At 32.7% G+C, this 19,316-nt stretch overlaps 2 protein-coding genes across 2 annotated transcripts; both read left to right on the top strand.

The window, feature by feature from the left end:
- Positions 1 to 2,901: 2,901 nt before the first annotated feature.
- LOC131933550 (uncharacterized) lies at positions 2,902 to 8,065 on the top strand. Its single transcript, XM_059290275.1, has 6 exons — positions 2,902 to 2,994; positions 3,175 to 3,301; positions 3,809 to 3,937; positions 4,086 to 4,660; positions 4,866 to 4,920; positions 7,136 to 8,065. The coding sequence occupies exons 1-6, from the start codon at positions 2,935 to 2,937 to the stop codon at positions 7,525 to 7,527; spliced, it is 1,338 nt and encodes a 445-aa protein (XP_059146258.1). The 5' UTR covers positions 2,902 to 2,934; the 3' UTR covers positions 7,528 to 8,065.
- A 3,634-nt stretch (positions 8,066 to 11,699) lies between these two features.
- Positions 11,700 to 16,271, top strand: LOC131933552 (leucine zipper protein 1). The gene is made up of 9 exons (XM_059290277.1): positions 11,700 to 11,782; positions 12,442 to 12,540; positions 12,638 to 12,767; positions 12,977 to 13,114; positions 13,243 to 13,913; positions 14,141 to 14,245; positions 14,500 to 14,554; positions 15,447 to 15,511; positions 16,191 to 16,271. Exons 2-9 carry the CDS (start codon positions 12,442 to 12,444, stop codon positions 16,269 to 16,271), a joined length of 1,344 nt encoding a protein of 447 aa, XP_059146260.1. The 5' UTR covers positions 11,700 to 11,782.
- Positions 16,272 to 19,316: the final 3,045 nt, after the last annotated feature.

The raw sequence follows: 19,316 nt of genomic DNA, 5'->3' as shown, positions 1-19,316 counted from the left end.
AATATATATATGTGTGTGTGTGTGTGTCGGCCTACATAGGTCTAAAATTTATATATATGCCACATACTGGTACACGTACGTATTTAAGCTTTAATCACTGCTGACTTAATAGTAACGATGTTTCTCTACAGTCTGTTTATAATACAGTTGGATGTAGCATTGTTTTCTTTATAATTTACGTTTACGTCGTGGTGTCACCCCCCCCCCCCTCTTGATATAATTTTTGCTTTGTACTTAGAAGACTATTTAACTTTAACTAATGGATCTGGAAAATGGCATTTCATTCTATAAATTTTTACAATTTTTTGCCTTTGGTGTCACCCCCCCCCCCCTAAATGGTGTCACCCGTTGCGGTCCGCACCCCCCGCCTCGCCTTCGCTATGCCTCTGCGTTAGGCTACAGAGGAGTTAAACGAAGAGATCAACTTCTACTTACGATGGATATTTTTTAATATATAAATATTCTGAAGGCAACATTTTGTATTTTATATGTCCTGATTTTGTATTTATACTGTATTATTATGCTTGCCTACTACTGCTAAAAAGTTTATTTATAGGCTGATTCTCTCAATGTCTTGCACGACAAAGTGATATAGCCTGTAGTGTTATTATAACGATTGGGCTCTGTTTGACCCACAAACACTGAATCCCACTGCCGAAACGGTGGGGGGGGGGGGCTTTTTCTTTTTTAAAATTATTTATATGTAACAAATATTAAAATTCCATTGTAAAAGTATTAATTTTTTATGAGGGAAAAGGGCCCCTATGTGCCTTGAGCCCCCATGCCTTGCTTACGCTAGCTTTACGGTAGCTACGCCACTGTGTCAGTAGTCCTTTTGTCTGGAGCCAAATTGACAGGAGCCTTTTTGTCGGGAGCCAAAATGACGCTAGCCTATTTGTCGGGAGTCGTAATGACGGGGGCCGTTTTGTGGAGAAACTAAATGGCGGGAGCCTATTTGTCGGGAGTCGTAATGACGGGGGCTGTTTTGTGGAAAAAACTAAATGACGGGAGACTATATGTCGGGAGCCAAAATGACGGGAGCCTATTTGTCAGGAGCCTTATTGACTGGAGCCCTTTTGTCGGGAGCCTATATAACGGGAGCCTATTTGTCGGTAGCCTAAATGACGGGAGCCTATTTGTCGGGAGCCTATATGACGGGGTCCATATGTCGCTGGCCCTTTTGACGGGGCCGATTTGACGGGGTCGTTTTGACGGGGTCGTTTTGTCGGGGTCGTTTTGACGGGGCCGTTTCGTCATTGGCCGAATTGACGCCGCACGGTTATAACACGACATATAATAATAAAATATAAAAATAAAATAGAATTACTTAAATTATTTTGTTACGGGTGTTTTCTGATAGAGAACATCCACATGTAAGGGATCTTTTATATATAGCACAATCGATCGCGGACGTTTGTTTTTCGTTTGTTTTATGGTGTTTGACAGCAACAGATTTAGTAATTATATTAATTTCCCAACAGATTTAGTATATCCCGACTGTGTAATTATATTAATTTCCCATGTTACTGTCTGTGAGAAAATTTTACACAGCTTTACAAATAGAACAGTTAGTTGACCAAACAGTCAAACATTGTCTGCTCCTTTTTTCAGTATCATGATCTTCCCGGGCTTCTAATAAAGGTGTATCAAGCTATATTTATGAACATTTTTATTTCCCTTTAGTGTTCAATGCAATTTCCTGCTCTGTGGCTTCACTAAAACAAAACCTCCGGCCCACTGAAACCTACGTCATTTTCCCAACCCTACTTTCGCCACACTCACTCACACACACACATACATACACACACATACTTTCTCTCTCTCTCTCCCACTCAATTGACCCTTCTATTCTTATGTAACAATCCGTATTAATGTGTATTTTTAAACTAACGATAGGTCATATTTTATTCACTTTGTTAAATATAAGACATTCAATAGAAATGCAAAAATTTGAGAAAATAAATATAATTTCAAAATCGATTGCGGCCTATCATTTCAAGTGACGATACCGCACACATCCTCTGCCCTAACTTTTACCCAACGCCCCAGTTCAGTCGTTTACTGTCGTATGTTGATGAAGGTAGGCCTACATTATCAAAACTGTTTTACCACTGTAAACTTTGCAAAGTTTTCAATCGGTGTCCCCGAGCAACCTCTTGAGACACGTCTGATCTTTTAATGTGTGTCTGTCAAATTTTACCCATCCTAAACGAAACTATATACACTGCCCTGACGAAATCTAATTGTTTATATAACGAATGAATGTCTGATGTAGGTACTACCTAAAGTAGGGTAAAGGCACCTACACATACACGATATGTTGGCACATACTCGCCATGTTTTGATCACACCTTCACACAACAGATGTAACTGATAAAGGCAGATCATGTGCCAAATTAATGATAAAGCGATTTAAATGTTGCATACGAATGTTTAGTAGATAGATCACTGGATATTAAGCCAAAGAACGGGTCAGTGCAAAGTTCATATAAAACTCAGACAGCACTACATGGTAGATGTAATTTGTGTCAATGACTTACCAGTTTTATTCTTCATCAAAAGTGAGTTTATATTTAATCATATCGCCATTAATGTTACATACACTATATGTACGATTTCTATACGCTTTATATTTAAGAAAAACAGGTTAGACAACTGACACATCACATCGACTAAAAAGATGTGTTATTGCCCCTTAAATGCTCCGAAATGTATTGTTTATGAATAATGTTTAAATAAATCAAGGTTTTTACTCCATGTGTATATTCTACTAGAATTTTATGATGTTTATGATGTTGAACGATACCGTGAAAAAAAACATTTTCTTAAAAACATCTTTCTAAATCGTAATGTACGTTCTAGTGTGTGCATTGTGACTATCTGTGTGTTATTCAGATGCGTCCTAGAGTTCAAGTCAAATATGTTACAGAACACATGAACTATTTAGAAGAAAAGATACACGTCATTAAACTTGTGGTTGAAGCTTTGCAAGCTGTAAGTGGTTATTGTCTCTCCCTGCATTCATCATTGACTTGGTGCTTTTTATATTGGGCTTGTTGACGATAAAGATAGAGTATAGTATTCAAAAACTAAAAATATTAAAGAAAACAATGTTCTCAAATAACATACTGACACACACATTTTAACACTAGAACTTAATGTTTTATGTGTCAGGCTGTAGACAAAAGTAAGACTTGGTTAGAAGATAAAAGTGACAACAAATCTTTGACATACTGTGATCTATGTCAACAACTTGAATCGGCTACCTTGGCCTTGTTGGATGTATCGTCGCTTATCTTAAGTAAATATTTTAAAATCTGTTATTTTAAGTGATAATCTGATGTATCGATTAAACAGAAATAATTTAATAAAATAATAACAGGAAAGTCTTGTAACGTATAGATTACGTCAGTATTTAAATTACTATATTAAAATTTATTGAATATCTTTCTTCTTTTTAATCCCGTTAATGCCAAAGACTCATAGGGCAGATGAAGTAGAGCTCATCTGATTCATAGACCTCGGCATTAGATGAGATAATTTGGTAAGCACTATGCCCTGCCGCATTAGTTTCCCTAACGTGAATTAGATACATATCAGCGCTGGGTGGACTCAGGAAGTTCTAAATACCTAATACCTTTTACATTGTAAATCATTTAAAAAATAAATAAATAAATAAATATTGTGCATTAAAAATTATCTAAAAAGAAGTTTAAATTAATACGTTCACATTGTTCGAGAAAAAGACAAGTGAATTAATAGTATACATTATTATGTATGCACATTTTCGTTCACTATAAATTACAAGGCGAAAATAAAGACCATGTAGATACTGATGAAGAAAGGCCATGTTCATCGCAGTCTATGCAACAAACAGAAAAACGTGACCAAATTCAGACAACAGATCAATTTCTTAAAGATCTCCATAAATCATCAGGTATACTCAAATATGTAAACATAACTGTTATTTCAACCAATATTAGATCGATGAACAAATTAAATGTATTTTTTTAAAGCTAAAACAGCATATTATGATTTACAAATTTTAATACTTCTGCGATTGACTTACGTTTATATTGCCATAGAAATATTAAGTCGACTTGAGCAGATAGAGACAGCCAGATCTTCTCTACAAGACGTCAGTCGACTTGAGCAGATAGAGACAGCCATATCTTCTCTACAAGACGTCAGTCGACTTGAGCAGATAGAGACAGCAATATCTTCTCTACAAGACGCCAATGACAAGTCTACAGATGACATATCAGAAATAAAACAATGGAGAGACAACTTTGTAACAGAACAGAGTGACATGGTTTTAAACATTAAACAAAAAACTATTAAACAAAATCGGATTTTAAAAAATCATAAAAAACAAATTAGTAAACAAGGTAACCAAGTAAAAGAATTAATCAAAGAATTTGAAAGTTTAAAAGAAAAAGAAACCAAGTTCATTAAAACACTAGAGAAACTGTCTCAAGATATGAACGAATATGAAAACAACTTAGATAAAATAAATAATGAGGTACGAGTTTACAGAAATAAGACACACAGCTTAACACAAGACATTAAAAACCATTATGATCTGATTGTTTCTTTACAAGAAGATAATAATAAAATAAAGGTCAATTTATCAACCAAATTTGAGAAGATACAATCAGAGGTAAACTTTTAAATTTCTACCTATTTTGTCAACAATTTAATATATAATCGCTAGTTAACTTCATTCTCATGTTAAATAATTCTCATGAATATAAAATCATTTATTCGTAAAAGTTTCCATAACAGTTTAAAAGCAAAAGAGAAGTATCTTTTCCGTAACTACGTGATTGTTTATTTTATATAATTTGTACTTTATTTTAATTTAGCTGGGAAATGTGAACAATACTATCTCAAGATTGTCCAGCGATTTTAATGTAATCGGTAAGTTTACTTTGATAAAAATACTTTGTTTTCCTCGTGTATACGTAACAACAGTACGACTGTAGTGTATATATATTCAATGTTAACCAATTGGTAATCAGTTTCTCACCTTCGCTAACCTCTGTTAAATATTTCTCTCTTTTTCTTCCGCTCTTTAACTCACGGGTTCCCAACCTGGGGGTCGCGACCCCACTGAGAGTCACGAAGGTCTTTCTGGGGGGTCGCCAACTGGTATAGGCCTACTAAACCTTAGTAATTTAAAACAAAACATAAATATTTAGAAGAATTTTTTAAAATTCGGCTTCATTAACTTCACTGGAAATGTAATAGAGAAGAAACAAAGCGCACTGTACAAAGTTGCTCTCAGTCACGAATCTATGAAATCTTCAAAACTAAAACGCCATTTGAGACGAGTCATTCGGAACACACCAAAAAATATATGGAGTTCTTTCGTCGGTGAGAAGCTAGTTGCAAACGCCAGAGACTTGATCGAACAGGAAGTTTTCACCAGTGCAAGCATCAAATGAAGTCGCGATAGAAAATGCCAAGCAAAAAAAAAAAAACAATAGGAGAAAATCTCATCAAACGCTGCATGTACGTACATGTTAAATAACACATTGTTATCGAAATTAAGCTTTCACTATTGTTTGCCTTTCAAGTTGATAAATCAACAGACGTGAGTTCGTGTTCGCAGTTGCTGGTCTGTGTCCATATTCATGCGTATGATAGCAAAGAAGAGTTGCTATTTTGTGAAGATAGCATGAAAAAAAAATACCTTTTTTGAAACCGGATGATTAAAATGGGTTAGAACGGCTGTGGGGGTTTGTACGGATAGTGTGCCATCTATGTTTAGCTCAAAATCGGGCTCTCAGAAAACAGAAAAGATTTAGCTCTCCAACCACTGCCCTAACCAATCGACATCAAGATATAAAATCTGGAGCCTTCAAAGAACTGAGCAAAAACATTAATATTGATCACGAGGTTCTGCACTTCTACACTACAGTACGCTGGCTGTCAAACGAAATGTTGTAAATTGTGTTTTTGAATTGAAATCTGAAATCAAATTGTTCTTAGAAGTGCAAAGGAAACAAGATTTTTGTTATACTTAAAACGAAATAGAGTGGTTGGAGAGAGTATCTCACCTAGCAGATGTGTTTGAACATCAAGATAAGCTTAACCTGAAGCTTCAGGGAAAATGAACGAATATTATAACTTTCCATGATAATCTCGGGGCATTTTCATCAAAGCTGCAAAATCGGTAAAGAAAATAAATCTTGGAAATATTGTAAATTTGAGAAACTCAGCGGTGTGGTAGATGAATCTGTGAGATAATTAAAATTTTGTAAGAAGCGATTTTTAGGTATCTTGAATCTCTTGAAAACGAACTGCATCGCTATTTCTCTGAGCTGAAAAAAGAAGAATCTGCATTTACGCATTACCCATTCTCTTCTTCCATTGATGTTGCCAGCATTCCCGATGAATTCTTTGATTTGCAGAAAAATTCCAAGTAAGATGAAAAACTGCAGACACAATTTTGGTGTAGTATTCACCATTCATACCCAAACGTAAAATTGATTGAATTTTCGAGAATATATTTTCAACACTATTCTTCGATTAAAAATAAAATTAAGATAATTATAATGACATAGGTTGGCGTTAACAATTTTGTTATTAAAATTAAAAACTTAACCACGAAGGCTTAGTGAATAGTATGCAATTTTACTCATGCTATTAAAGCTATTAAAATAGTTATCAAGAGTAGTTAATGTTGAAAGTCTACTAGACCATCTTATTTTAGTGCTTATTAATTTCCATACTAAATTCGGTTTTTTAATTCTATGGGGGTCGCGGGTCACTTACTTTTTATATAAGGGGACGCCACTCGAAAAAGGTTGTGAACCACTGAACTTTAACTAAATTCACGCATCCTCTCTATCTTTTTTCTATTACTCGAAAGTACCAGTTTACTAAGCTATGTTCGTTAGCCACCCTCTTTCACAGACACATATACACATACACATACTCACACACACCATAACAGAATAACTTCAGTTCTGGTAAATTTTGTTTCGATATATTAACCATCTAAAATAGAACTATAAAGTGAACAAGTGCAAAATGTACCATTATAAGAAAATGAATTTAAATACTAAACGGTTCACATGTTGCTTTTTTGAAATTGAACATTGAATTACATGCGTTTTCCAATCACCAGAGTCACGTGTATATAACAAGTATGTTTGTCATGTGTCGTTTGATGATCCCACACCTGTCTGTCATGGATCAGTTATTTCAACATTTGATGAGGTGCGTGAATATAACGGTCAACATTTTAATCGAACAACAGGAAAATTTGTATCACCACATGATGGTTTATATCTTGTATGTGTCACTCTACATGAATGGGGAATTAAACTTATTGGAGTTGGTGTAATGGTTGAAGACATGTTGTGTACGTATATAGAAGTAAATTCGGTGAGGACTAACGCGGCTGGCTCAGCGGTTGTTGACATGAAAAAAGGTCAAGAACTTTATTGCAAAATGTACTGCCCAGTACAAGACGCACATTTATCCTGCTACAGTAGTTTTACCATCGTAAGTTTATAGAGTGCTATTAGGGATTATTTTGAAAAGTCTGCATTTAGTCTTGGAGATTTTTCTTTTCAATCGCCATGTCTTTTTTTGCATGGTTTGCAAAGGCTTGTTTGACTTTAGAGATGCATTTTTAAAAAAAAATTACAGTAATGTAGCCTCGTTTGTAAATAACAATGCATCTTAAATCTATTAAATATTTTACTTCCTCAACTTCTCTGCTGGTTATTTTAATCGGCACAAAATTTGTATTTTGCTGTATAACTTTGGTTTTTTTAGTGTGTAGTTTGAGTCTTGCTCCGTTTCAAAAGAAACAAGTTTGTTTATTTTTTTTTAATTTCTTTTTTTTTTTTGCATTTGTTTTTGACTAGAGTTCGATTGTAAATTCAAAATACAATACAACAAATAAGCATTATGTTACACATGATTAAAACTTTGTGTGTACAGAACTTTTTCTACATAGTGTCTAATGTTTATTTGTTACTTGTTTAGTCCCCACAGTTCCACATAATCCAGTGTAATCACATACCGTGTGTTCTCCTTGACAACAGGTATAGTTATAGTCCAGGGGTCTCCAAACTTTTCAGTCCGAGGGCCGCATTAACTATAAAATTTCAGTTCGGGGGCCAGTTAGTTCCAGGTATGTTTTTGATTTTTCTGGGCAAAGTTCCTCAGCTATCACCAACAGACGTTTTTTCCGAGGACAAAAAGATCGCCGCGGGCCGGATGAGAGGACCTCGCGGGCCGCATCCGGCCCGCGGGCCGTAGTTTGGAGACCCCTGTTATAGTCTATAGCATAACTCTGTTTTTACGTTTGTACGGACAATACCTGTTAACCTTTTTTTCGTTTTTTCGTTTCGTTGATTAAAAGAAAATATTTTTAAATAATTAATTGAAATCCGATTTTAGACAAATCAAATAAACTGCTGTATTTAAAACAATAATCTATTCTAAGTAGGCCTATTTGAAAATATGTTTAAATATTGTTTAATATATAGCATGTAACTGTTATTGTGATCACTGCTTTAATGTAACAAAAATTAAATTACAGTACAGCTATTTCGCGATACAAGAAATTCAAATGTCAGATTATTTATATTATATAGTCATGCAATTATATTTGTCTGGGCCTTGTTTCTCAAGAAAATAACAATTTGTTCTGCCGGGCATAACATTAAGCAAACGTACAATCTCTTTTGTCTAATCTACATTGTATAAACTGCTGTCTATGTGTCTAATCTACATTGTATAAACTGCTGTCTATGTGTCTAATCTACATTGTATATACTGCTGTCTATGTGTTAAACAAACGTACACTGTCCATTGTTTAATCTACATTGTACATACTGCTGTCTATGTGTTAAACAAACTTACACTGTCCATTGTTTAATCTACATTGTACATACTGTTTTCTATGTGTTAAACAAACTTACACTCTCTTTTGTCTAATCTACATTGTACATACTGTTGTCTATGTGTTAAACAAACTTACACCGTCCATTGTCTAAAGTATATTGTACATACTGCTGTATATGTGTTTAACATAACCAACGTAAAAAACAACATAAGGCAAGTAGACTTAACATTGCATATAACCACATAAACATATTACAATAAATATAAGATCTTTGAAATATTTGAATTTTTTTTTAAATGTTAGCATAATGTATGCATACAGTTCTAGAGAATTTAGGGGGTGTATTGTGTGTGTATTGGAGGTAATAGTTGTTTCGTTTGATCTTAGGGCTGACTTGAGAAAGTTTAGTTAATTCCTTCTTAAACACGGCTACGAAAGAGAATATGTTTATACAATCATCTTTTTTTTTCAAGACATTTTCTATACGAAAACAAACTACGACCGCTGACATTTTACTCATTAAATATATCTCATGACGGTTAAGTAGATCTTTCACATTCTTCTATTCAATACATATCTCAATAAAAACAATAAAAACAAATACCTCAGCTTAAATTAAGTGCAAATAAAATGTTTCAGCCAAATGTGTACAATCCTTGAAATAGCTCTTTTTTTTATTATTTTTTTTTAAGTATGAAATAATATTTATTCATATAAAAACATACGCATGTTTTGCACAACACATAATAAAGTATTTAACTAGCTCTGCTAGGATGCTACGATAACAAAATCAAATTATATATAACTATAGCACTATCTCTACCCAATTTAGAAGCTAATAACTAAAAAACCGTGTCACTCAAGTCAAATTAATGCACACTGACAAATAAGAAAATGCCTTCTAAATAAAATCGATAAATAAAATTGAAAATATTCGAAAAAATAGCAGGTATTTCGGTAGTGGATTTCATGGAACTACTGCCACGGGGCTGGCCATATCACAGTTGGGGGACTGGGCCTAGTACCCAAAACGCTGTCAGCATACACTCTATTCCACCCATTCTTAGTGTTTTTTACAGTATAATATTTTTATGAATTATGATAATAAATTTTAATAATCTTTTTCTTTTTTTTTTTTTTTTTTTTTTAAATATTTTTATTTGCAATTTAAAACAAGTACATCAACATCAAATTCTTACATAATTTCGAACATCAAATGAAAACTACAATATATTACAATATATTACAATAGTAATATTTCTTTCTTACTTGTAGCCTGCTTTCATTCATTTAAGATGGTTTACATATACATAGATGTAATACAAAACGTCTAAATATAAAGAAAAATTAAAAATTAAAAACCAACCTGAAACTGAAAATGCAAATGTGTAATTAAAATTAAATGATGATTCAAGGGATTTTTTTTCTCGGCGTGGTGGGCTGAGGGGACGAGGGGGGGAATTTGTTTTTTTTTTTAAAGTAGAGCTGAAATGAATTTGGGATTACAGAGAATTAAAATGATACAAATTTTAAGCAATCGGAAAAGTTATGTTATTACAATGAGACACGTAAAAGCAAACACTCTTCCCTTTCAAACATCTATATCTATATAGTCCTCAATTAGTTTTTTTTTTCCTTTTTATTTTTTGTTTTTGTTTTATTAATTCAATTGTTTTAAACCTTTAAATCAGTAATAATTATTTATTTGATAGATTTTACACAGCATCAAAGACATGAAATAGCTCTGACCTGCCTTCTGTAGTGTACGCCACACATGGGTCTAGTTAAGCTTTGCTGCAAATATAAATCACCTTTGTCTGGTTTATTAAAATATAGGTTGTAAATTATTATTGAAGTTATCAGTTCTCGATTTATTAATTTATTTTTATTCTAAAATTAATGTTATAACAAACACACACAAATTAAATGACGCAAAGCATAATGAGTCTATGACGTCACACGTTGACGTCATTATCCCCGTGTTCAGGTAAGAGAGCTCATTATTGCTCACACTACAGTCCTGACTTTAATCCCTCTACCAGATGAGGCCCGATAACCAGAGACAGCAACCTTCTAGAAGAGAAAATTCTTAAATGAAACAACTGCTGCTCAAGTTTAAAAACATCTCACTCATAGAAGATTAAAATTAACAATTTTTAAATGGTTTAGTTATGGATTGTCCCAACAAATTAACTATATCCTGTGGTAAGTGTATTTTGGAACTTAACAGCCATTTCTTGACACCACCATAAACATCTTCTGTCAGGTTATACAATTTTAGAACAGAACCCCTAATTGTCGTAATTATAATTGTATATCATGTGACTAGCAAATAGATATAAGCAATGCAGAATACACCAATACATCTATTACTAAGATCTAAATGACACAAATGGTCCCTACTGTCAGATTATGTGTTAATTATTTTCCAGGTTCAAAGAATATTTCAAAGCAAGCCTCGATATACACGAATCTTGATTATTTATAGGATATTTTAACATATGTCTCAACCATTCATGGAAAAATAATATTATTTAAGACAGCACTACCATAAAACAACAGCCTTACAATAGATTTTATGTCTGACATTTTGCTGGACTTTATTTTGTACCCAACACAAATCCCAATCAGAAAAAGTTTAATAACCTTTTGACGACTGTAGATCTATAAAACAGGAGATGTTCTGTGCAAACAAAGAAAACAAGTGTTACGTTACCTAAATACATGTGTTAAGAAACTAGAAAAACAACAGTTTTGTCCCTTGTAAGTTGACGTCACGTATTAGGTAATATCGGGATTTCCCTTTTTGAAGTTTCGCTTTAAAGGATGAACTTGGCAGATGTGGAAGGCCTTCAGCACTCTAAAGACAAGACCGGTTCTACTGTAAGCTAAACATATTCCAAAAGTTATAAAGTAAGTGTAAACATCCCATTTACATACAATTAAATTCATCTTTAGACAGTAACGACAACAATAAACATGAAACGTATGCTAAATAAGCTGCACATTTTATTTAAACTATTTGATATTTGTCTTTTATTAAATATAAAAATAATATTTGTTTAAGTTAATTTAAAATATACATTAAATTTTACTTAGTTTGAGATAGACATAAATATGACATAAATATGATTTTTTAATCATTTAAATTAGTTAAAGTTGGAGGCAATCGACTATCTCTAGTACGTGTCGTGTCTTGTCGCCATCTTTATCACTTGTACACATTTTTTTTTATAACATCGGGTTTTCCCGTTAGATCCTATATAATTTTACCAAATAGGCCTACTTGCATACATTTATTTAGTAAAGAGTGAAATTTCATGTAGTAAGTTAAAAATAATTATCAAAAGAAATAAGACGTTTAAACGTCATGATAGATATTTAATCAGCAAGAAAGCCTTTGACAAAATATAGCTGTTTTCTGAATAATACTGCTATCAAATTTAATCTACTGAGACTTAAACTATAAAAGGTTTCTTAACGTTTCTATTTTTAAAATTGTCTTAAAATTTTTCTGGTTAATCAAGTTAATTAGTCAATACCGCGACCAAATCTTTTAATTTTTTTCTTAGATGCGACCCAGGATTCAAGTTGAACTTGTTGCGAGGCATAAGAAATATTTGGAAGAACAGATACAAGTTCTGGAACCTGTCTTGGATGTTATGAAACAAGTAATTAATCATTAATGTTGTTATTGATTAAATAATACATAGAAGAATATTAAACGCTCATCACGTTTCATTAAAAAATCATAAATTTTTTTACAAGGCTGTACAAAAAAGTAAGACTTGGATAGAAGAGGATAAAAATGAACACCCCTCATTTACCTACATAGAAATACATCAAGAGCTAGACTCAGCTACTTTGTGTTTGTTCAATGCGGCATCATCAATCATAAGTAAGTGCTTCTATAATTATAAAAAATGTAAGATTTGTAAATCTCTACTAGCCTAATGAAAGCAAACAACGAACGTAAAAAAATATACCGTACATCAAACAAAATTAAGATTTGAAACATGAAAGAAATTGACACAAATATTAAACAATACATATCCCATTATCACTTTATGTAATGACATATTATTTTTATTCATTTACATTACCTAGATGAAAATAAAGACTACGTAGATTACGAGGAATATACGCCAACATTACCCCAGTCTACACCACAGACTACAGAAGCAGATAAACGTGACCTTAGTGAATCAAATCATCAAGTCACTAAACACGTTCAATCAACAGCGGGTATAAACTATTTTGAAATTAAAACATTTTTTTGTAAAACTTAACATGTAGATAGGTATGCCTTATTTTCTTCTTCTAGACGTAATTACTAATTCCAGTAATTGTTTTTGGTCTTTTTATGGCATTAGAAATAGTGAGTCGACTTGAGCAGATAGAGACAGCCATATCTTCTCTACAAGACGTCAGTCGACTTGAGCAGATAGAGACAGCCATATCTTCTCTACAAGACGTCAGTCGACTAGAGCAGATAGAGACAGCCATATCTTCTCTACAAGACGTCAGTCGACTTGAGCAGATAGAGACCGCCATATCTTCTCTACAAGACGTCAGTCGACTTGAGCAGATAGAGACAGCCATATCTTCTCTACAAGACGTCAATGACAAGTCTACAGATGACATATCAGAAATAAAACAATGGAGAGACAACTTTGTAACAGAACAGAGTGACATGGGGGTAAACATTGAACAACTGACTAAAAAACAAAAACAGAATTTCAAAAACCTCAGAAAACAAAAGAGTGAACAAGATAACAAAGTAAAGGAGCTGAACAAAGAAATTGAAAGTTTAAAAGAAAAAGAATCCAGGCCAAACAAAACACAAGAGAAACTGTCTCTAGATATGAACAAATATGAAAACAACTTACACAAAATAAATAAAGAGATGCAATTTCACTCTGATAAAACAGACAGTATAACACAAGAAATTAAAATACTTTCTGATGTTATTGTTTCTTTAGAAGAGGATTTTAATAAAACCATGGCAAATGTATCAACCAAATTTGAGAAGTTACAGTTAAAGGTAAACATTACGATTGCTAATTAATTGGGTATACTTTTGCTGACAAGTTTATATACTACACATTTTATAAACAAGGTGTACCTTTAATTAAAAATCAGTTTATTAATTTTTCTAGCAGTAAGACCATTGATTCTAGAACTATATTTAGAGCACGTTTTTAATTCTGCAATTTAATCTTAAGAAGTAGTAAAATTTGTAATAATCCATTAAAATCATTGGCAATTTAGCACAATGTGATGTGCAAACTCCTTCAACAAAGATTGATGCCATTTGACAGACTGATTCAAATCTTTAACCAGAACTTGGAAACTAGAGAAGAAAGAATAAATAAGGTATGTTTGTAAATATCTAATTACTATATAATCTGTAGCATAGGGCATTAGTTGTCTAGTTATTTTCAGACAAATGAATGACATTTGTTAATTAAGTGGTATCTAATGTTAGTATAAAAACAAGTTAGTGCTATAAAAATCAATTTATCTAATTACACTTTGCTAATCTAAAGTGAGTGGACCTATTGTATCACTTACGCTGATATGTGATAACTTTATTCATTAAATTTATACTATACTTTATTTTAATTCAGCTAGAAACTATAGAAAATGTTATATCAAAGCTGACGATGGATTTCAATGTAATCGGTAAGATTCTTCGGGAAAAAATAATCTTACATCATGATATAAGTTAATTGTTCAATCTATATTATCTCTATCTAGGTGTAAATATAAAACTTTATTGTAGAATATCGATGCAAACTCCATACATTTCTATTTTAGTTTACGAGCCTCTTTAATATTAAACGTAATACCATGTATAAGTTTGAGCGATTTTCGTTAGCCAAACAGAGCATAATATAGAAAAATGATTCGAACATTTCACTCACCCATGGTACCAGCCACTAGACCCGTGGGTTTCGCCATACATTTGTTTCTCACCTGATGCATTAAAAACCAGGTAAATCTGTTACAGTAGGAGGTGAATATAGCTACAGTTTTTTTATAATGTTAACTAAAACTTCAGCTCTTTAAGTTTCTGCTACTAAAACAGTGTGTTCTAGTACCAAGATTTCAATTTTCAAAATATTTTGTTGTAATTTTTCTTCACGGCAATATTATCATTCAATTGGTTCTGGTCGTTTTTGTGTTAATAAACTTGCCATATTTATTTTTACAATCTTCTGATGTATTACGGCTTTTAATACTAATCGTTTGCATGTATAATGAAAAAAAAAACAACGGATATCATATATCTTGAGGACGGTACTAAACTAATAGTTTCAATACGCAGGAGACGATTAACTAACACTACAAAAATTGTCGGGGTACTAACTAATCATTTCAATGAGTGCTGTTATAGACGATTGTATAAAAATAATCCACAAGTCTTTATTTGTTGAGACATTGTTTGTCTTCTATTTTTATTTTGTACTTACATGTCATATTTCATGCACTTTCACTAGGACATGTTACACATTTATAGCAAGCATTGGTGGAATTAAACATGTAAATAATACAAATGTTTTCCAATCAACAGAGTCACGTGTATGTAACAGATATGCTTGTCATGTGGAGCTTGCTCAACCAACACCTGTCAGTTATGTAAACATTATTTTAAAATTTCGTGAAGTTCGTGAATATAACGGTCAACATTTTAATCAAACAACAGGAACATTTGTATCACCACATGATGGTTTATATCTTGTCTGTGTCACTCTACATAAATCGGGAGATAAAAATATTTAAGTTGGTGTGTGGGCTGGAGGCAGGTGGTGTACGTTAATAGCAGTGAAATGTGCCAACACTAGCGCTGCTGGGTCAGTGGTTGTTGACATGAAGAAAGGTCAAGAACTTTACTTTCAAGTGGTGGAAGCAGATAAAAAGGCAGCTTTATCCTGGCTCAGTAGTTTTACTATCGTCAGTTTATAGAAGTACAACACAAAACTTTGTGGATGGGAAATTCTCAATAAAACATGTAACCACCATGTTCAACACATGCTAACAACCTACTATGTGTGAAGAATACATGTCTACAATAAACACTAATGATTTCATGTTATTTGTTTAGCCGTCAGTACACATTTCAAACTGATTTTATGTGATCGCCAATTAATATGTTCTACTTGACCACAATATACATATACGAAAGCTATAATTTTACATCTTTTAACGCTTCTGTAAGAGACCTTTGCGTGAACCATTTAATTTGTATGCGTTTCGTATGTTAAAAATAAAACATATTATTTTGTATTAAATATGAAGTTGAAACCTGCATTTTTAGACAAATCTAATGAACAATTTTAAAGACGAATGTTTAAATAAGTTCACAAGACAACAATATGAGTCTGATAGTTTAATATAATAATTAATTTTATGCATTTGTAAATATATTGGAATGTGATTAAATGTAAAAACATATTAGATCTAATACATTACCGCTTTTCTTGATTGTGTTTTTAGTCGGTAGCATTGTATTTGTAAATGAACACCTACCCAAACACACACACCGACACACACCCCCACTACACATACAAAAATAGGCCATTCGTTTATATAAATAAAAGATAAGCATATATATTCAAATAACTATGTTCTCATTCAAATTATGCAGGCTAGACATATTACCTGAGTTTGATTAGTGATAAGTAATCGTTACTTCATTCATTTAAATTAGGGTTTAGTAGATGAGGTGGTGGCTACGCTTGATTAAACACAGCTACACTCAAGTATGTTTTTACACATTTCAAGTTTTTAAAGAAATTTTCTACACGAAAGCTAACGACGACAGTTTACATGAAGTGTCACAACACACATTACCTCTCGTGACGGTTAAGGAAACATTTACATCTTTACCTGACCATTGATGAGATAACCCAACTCCACAAGACAGAGAATGACATTTACCTCACTTTAACTGGCTGAACATGACCTACAACTATATATTTAACTGAGGTTGTTATATATTTTTCTCTTCCTGATAAGCACACTAGCCCCTTGTATTGCATTAGTCACATGACAGCTAATTTTAAGTTTAAGCCTAATCAGTCGCTTTATGTTCATTAAACAGGCAGAAATCAATGTTATTAATGAATTGGTTTCATTGGGGCATACGTAAGAGATCAGATGTTGTATGTGAGACACATCAACCTACTTAATTACTAAAGGCTATGTGTCTAAACAACTTTCTAGTACGTGTGCTATTGTTTATTAGATTTCCAGGTTTGTAATCATAAAGTCAACATGAATGACGTCTGCCCATACGCCTTTTTGAGCTAAACCAGGACTTGTGTGTAATGTTGTTGATTTCCTCACACGTGAATACAAGTACTCACACGTATGCTCGCACAATTGTACAAACACACACACAAACACATAAACACATACGTACAAGCACATGTATTTGTGCACTCGAAAACATCAATTGCACGCTGCTAAAGGATTACAGATAAATGTTCTTGAAAACAGTTCTGTGCGCTAGTAAATGTGCCAACATTTTGAGGCATATTACACTTTTATGCGTAAACATGGTACTGATATGTTTAGATTTTGGCTTGTGTGTTTTATGGGGTAAGTTACAATAACTTGTATTTCATAACCGATAATGTCAAACTTTATACATTTACAAGCATGTATTAAACACGACTTTTTTCCAAGCATAAACTATTTGTTGTATTATATGGCACGCATAAACAAAAGACTGATGAAAAATAAACGAAAATAGTTATATAACGATACCAACCTATTTATTAATAATCCTTCATGTGTAGAAAAAAATATTCTAGCAACAGGAATTGTATACATTCAATAATTTTACACCAGAAAAAGAAATAATATCAATACTTTGCTACGATCAGCCTTCGCTATGTTATGTTCAGACTTCTGAAATGAGGTTGGCTACATGCCATCTTTTGTCTGATAAAGTAAGGTACATGTCATCTATTGTCTGGTGAAGTAAAGTACATGTCATTAAGAGACTGCTAAAGTTATGTACATGTCATCTAAGGTCTAGTGTATTGAAGTACATGTCATTCATTCTGGAGTAAAGTGCATTATGTGTCAGCTATGGTCTCTTGAAATGAAGTACATTAGAGAAATAAAGTTTAACTACAAATAAAACAGTTGGTGTACGTTTAAAAATATAATATATTTCACGATATAGGCCCAACACATTTTGCGTTAAAAGCTGCAAGACTTGAATTAATAAAAATAAATGGAAAGCTGTTTACAAAGGAACGTATCGAGATGATTCAGACGCCTTAGATTATTGTATTTGTTACGTCCCTTATTTATGTGTTGTGTTGATGTTTTCTTTGAACCCACTAGCATCATTTAAAACTATTATTTTTGTACCGCTCTCGTCAAAAATCTGAACGCGACTAAATAACAATCCTCCATATTGTTTTAAACTACTGTAAATGAAAGTATCAAAAGCGCAGCAAAATACTCAACGGAAGTGGCAGTCACAAATAGTAAACGAAATAAATGTTTAACTATTAAAAAGCGGTAAGTTCTACTATGTTTAGTGAATTTTATTAAAGTTTTATCATATTTAGAGATAAAGTAAAAGTACTAAGTGCATTAAAGTGGTCCAAATTTCTGCCTAAAAGTCCAAATCGTAAATGCATCCCCTAAGTTAGGTCAAGTCGGCTTGTATCCAATAAAAATACGTAAGTAAAATTAGTTTATTGCTTTACATTTGTTTTAATGTTTTAATATATTTATACAACATGTGTTTTTGTTTTGCCATTAAAGTCCATAAATGGGGATGGATGAGATGACACTGAGAAGGGAGGACGATTATATTGCAAAGAAAGCTATGAATTTCAATCGACACGGCAAAAAAGTTGGCCGGCCGAGGAGATCACGGAGAAGACCCATAGAAGTTCTGCTTCTGCTGAGTTGTTCAATTCTTGATGTCCTGTTGCTATTTTCGGGTACAAAGTTGTCTCTCCGTTGTTTTATTTCTAATATGTCATCTTTAGTCTTTTGTTTCATCATATAAAGAGAAACTATAGCTTTCTTTATACAATTCAGTCAAATCTGATAACGTTTATAACCGACATAAGTTCGATTTAGAAAATTGTGTATTAAAAAAAATATGTAAATGTGACGTACCTGTGTGACAAAATGAAGTAAATGACTTTGTGATGGGGTTGTACTCTACATGTAAGTAATAGATAGGTTAAATACATGTTCATTTTAAAGTAACATCTGCATGTGACTTATAAACTGGCACCTTAAAGTTATTCTAAACGCATGTGACTCCAAAAGGGATACCGATAGTTAAATACATATGACTGCAAAAGTGCTGACCTACACACATATTTAGACTACCAAATGGGATACCGATACTTAAATACATATGACTACAAAAGTGATGACCTACACACATGTTTAGACTACCAAA

The sequence above is a fragment of the Physella acuta genome, unplaced genomic scaffold (genome assembly GCF_028476545.2).
Source record: "Physella acuta isolate Inbredline_101_S28 unplaced genomic scaffold, ASM2847654v3 ptg002549l, whole genome shotgun sequence".
Classification (NCBI taxonomy): domain Eukaryota; kingdom Metazoa; phylum Mollusca; class Gastropoda; family Physidae; genus Physella; species Physella acuta.
The sequence above is the reverse complement of the archived record's forward strand: the minus strand, read 5'-3'. Positions and strand labels throughout refer to the sequence as shown.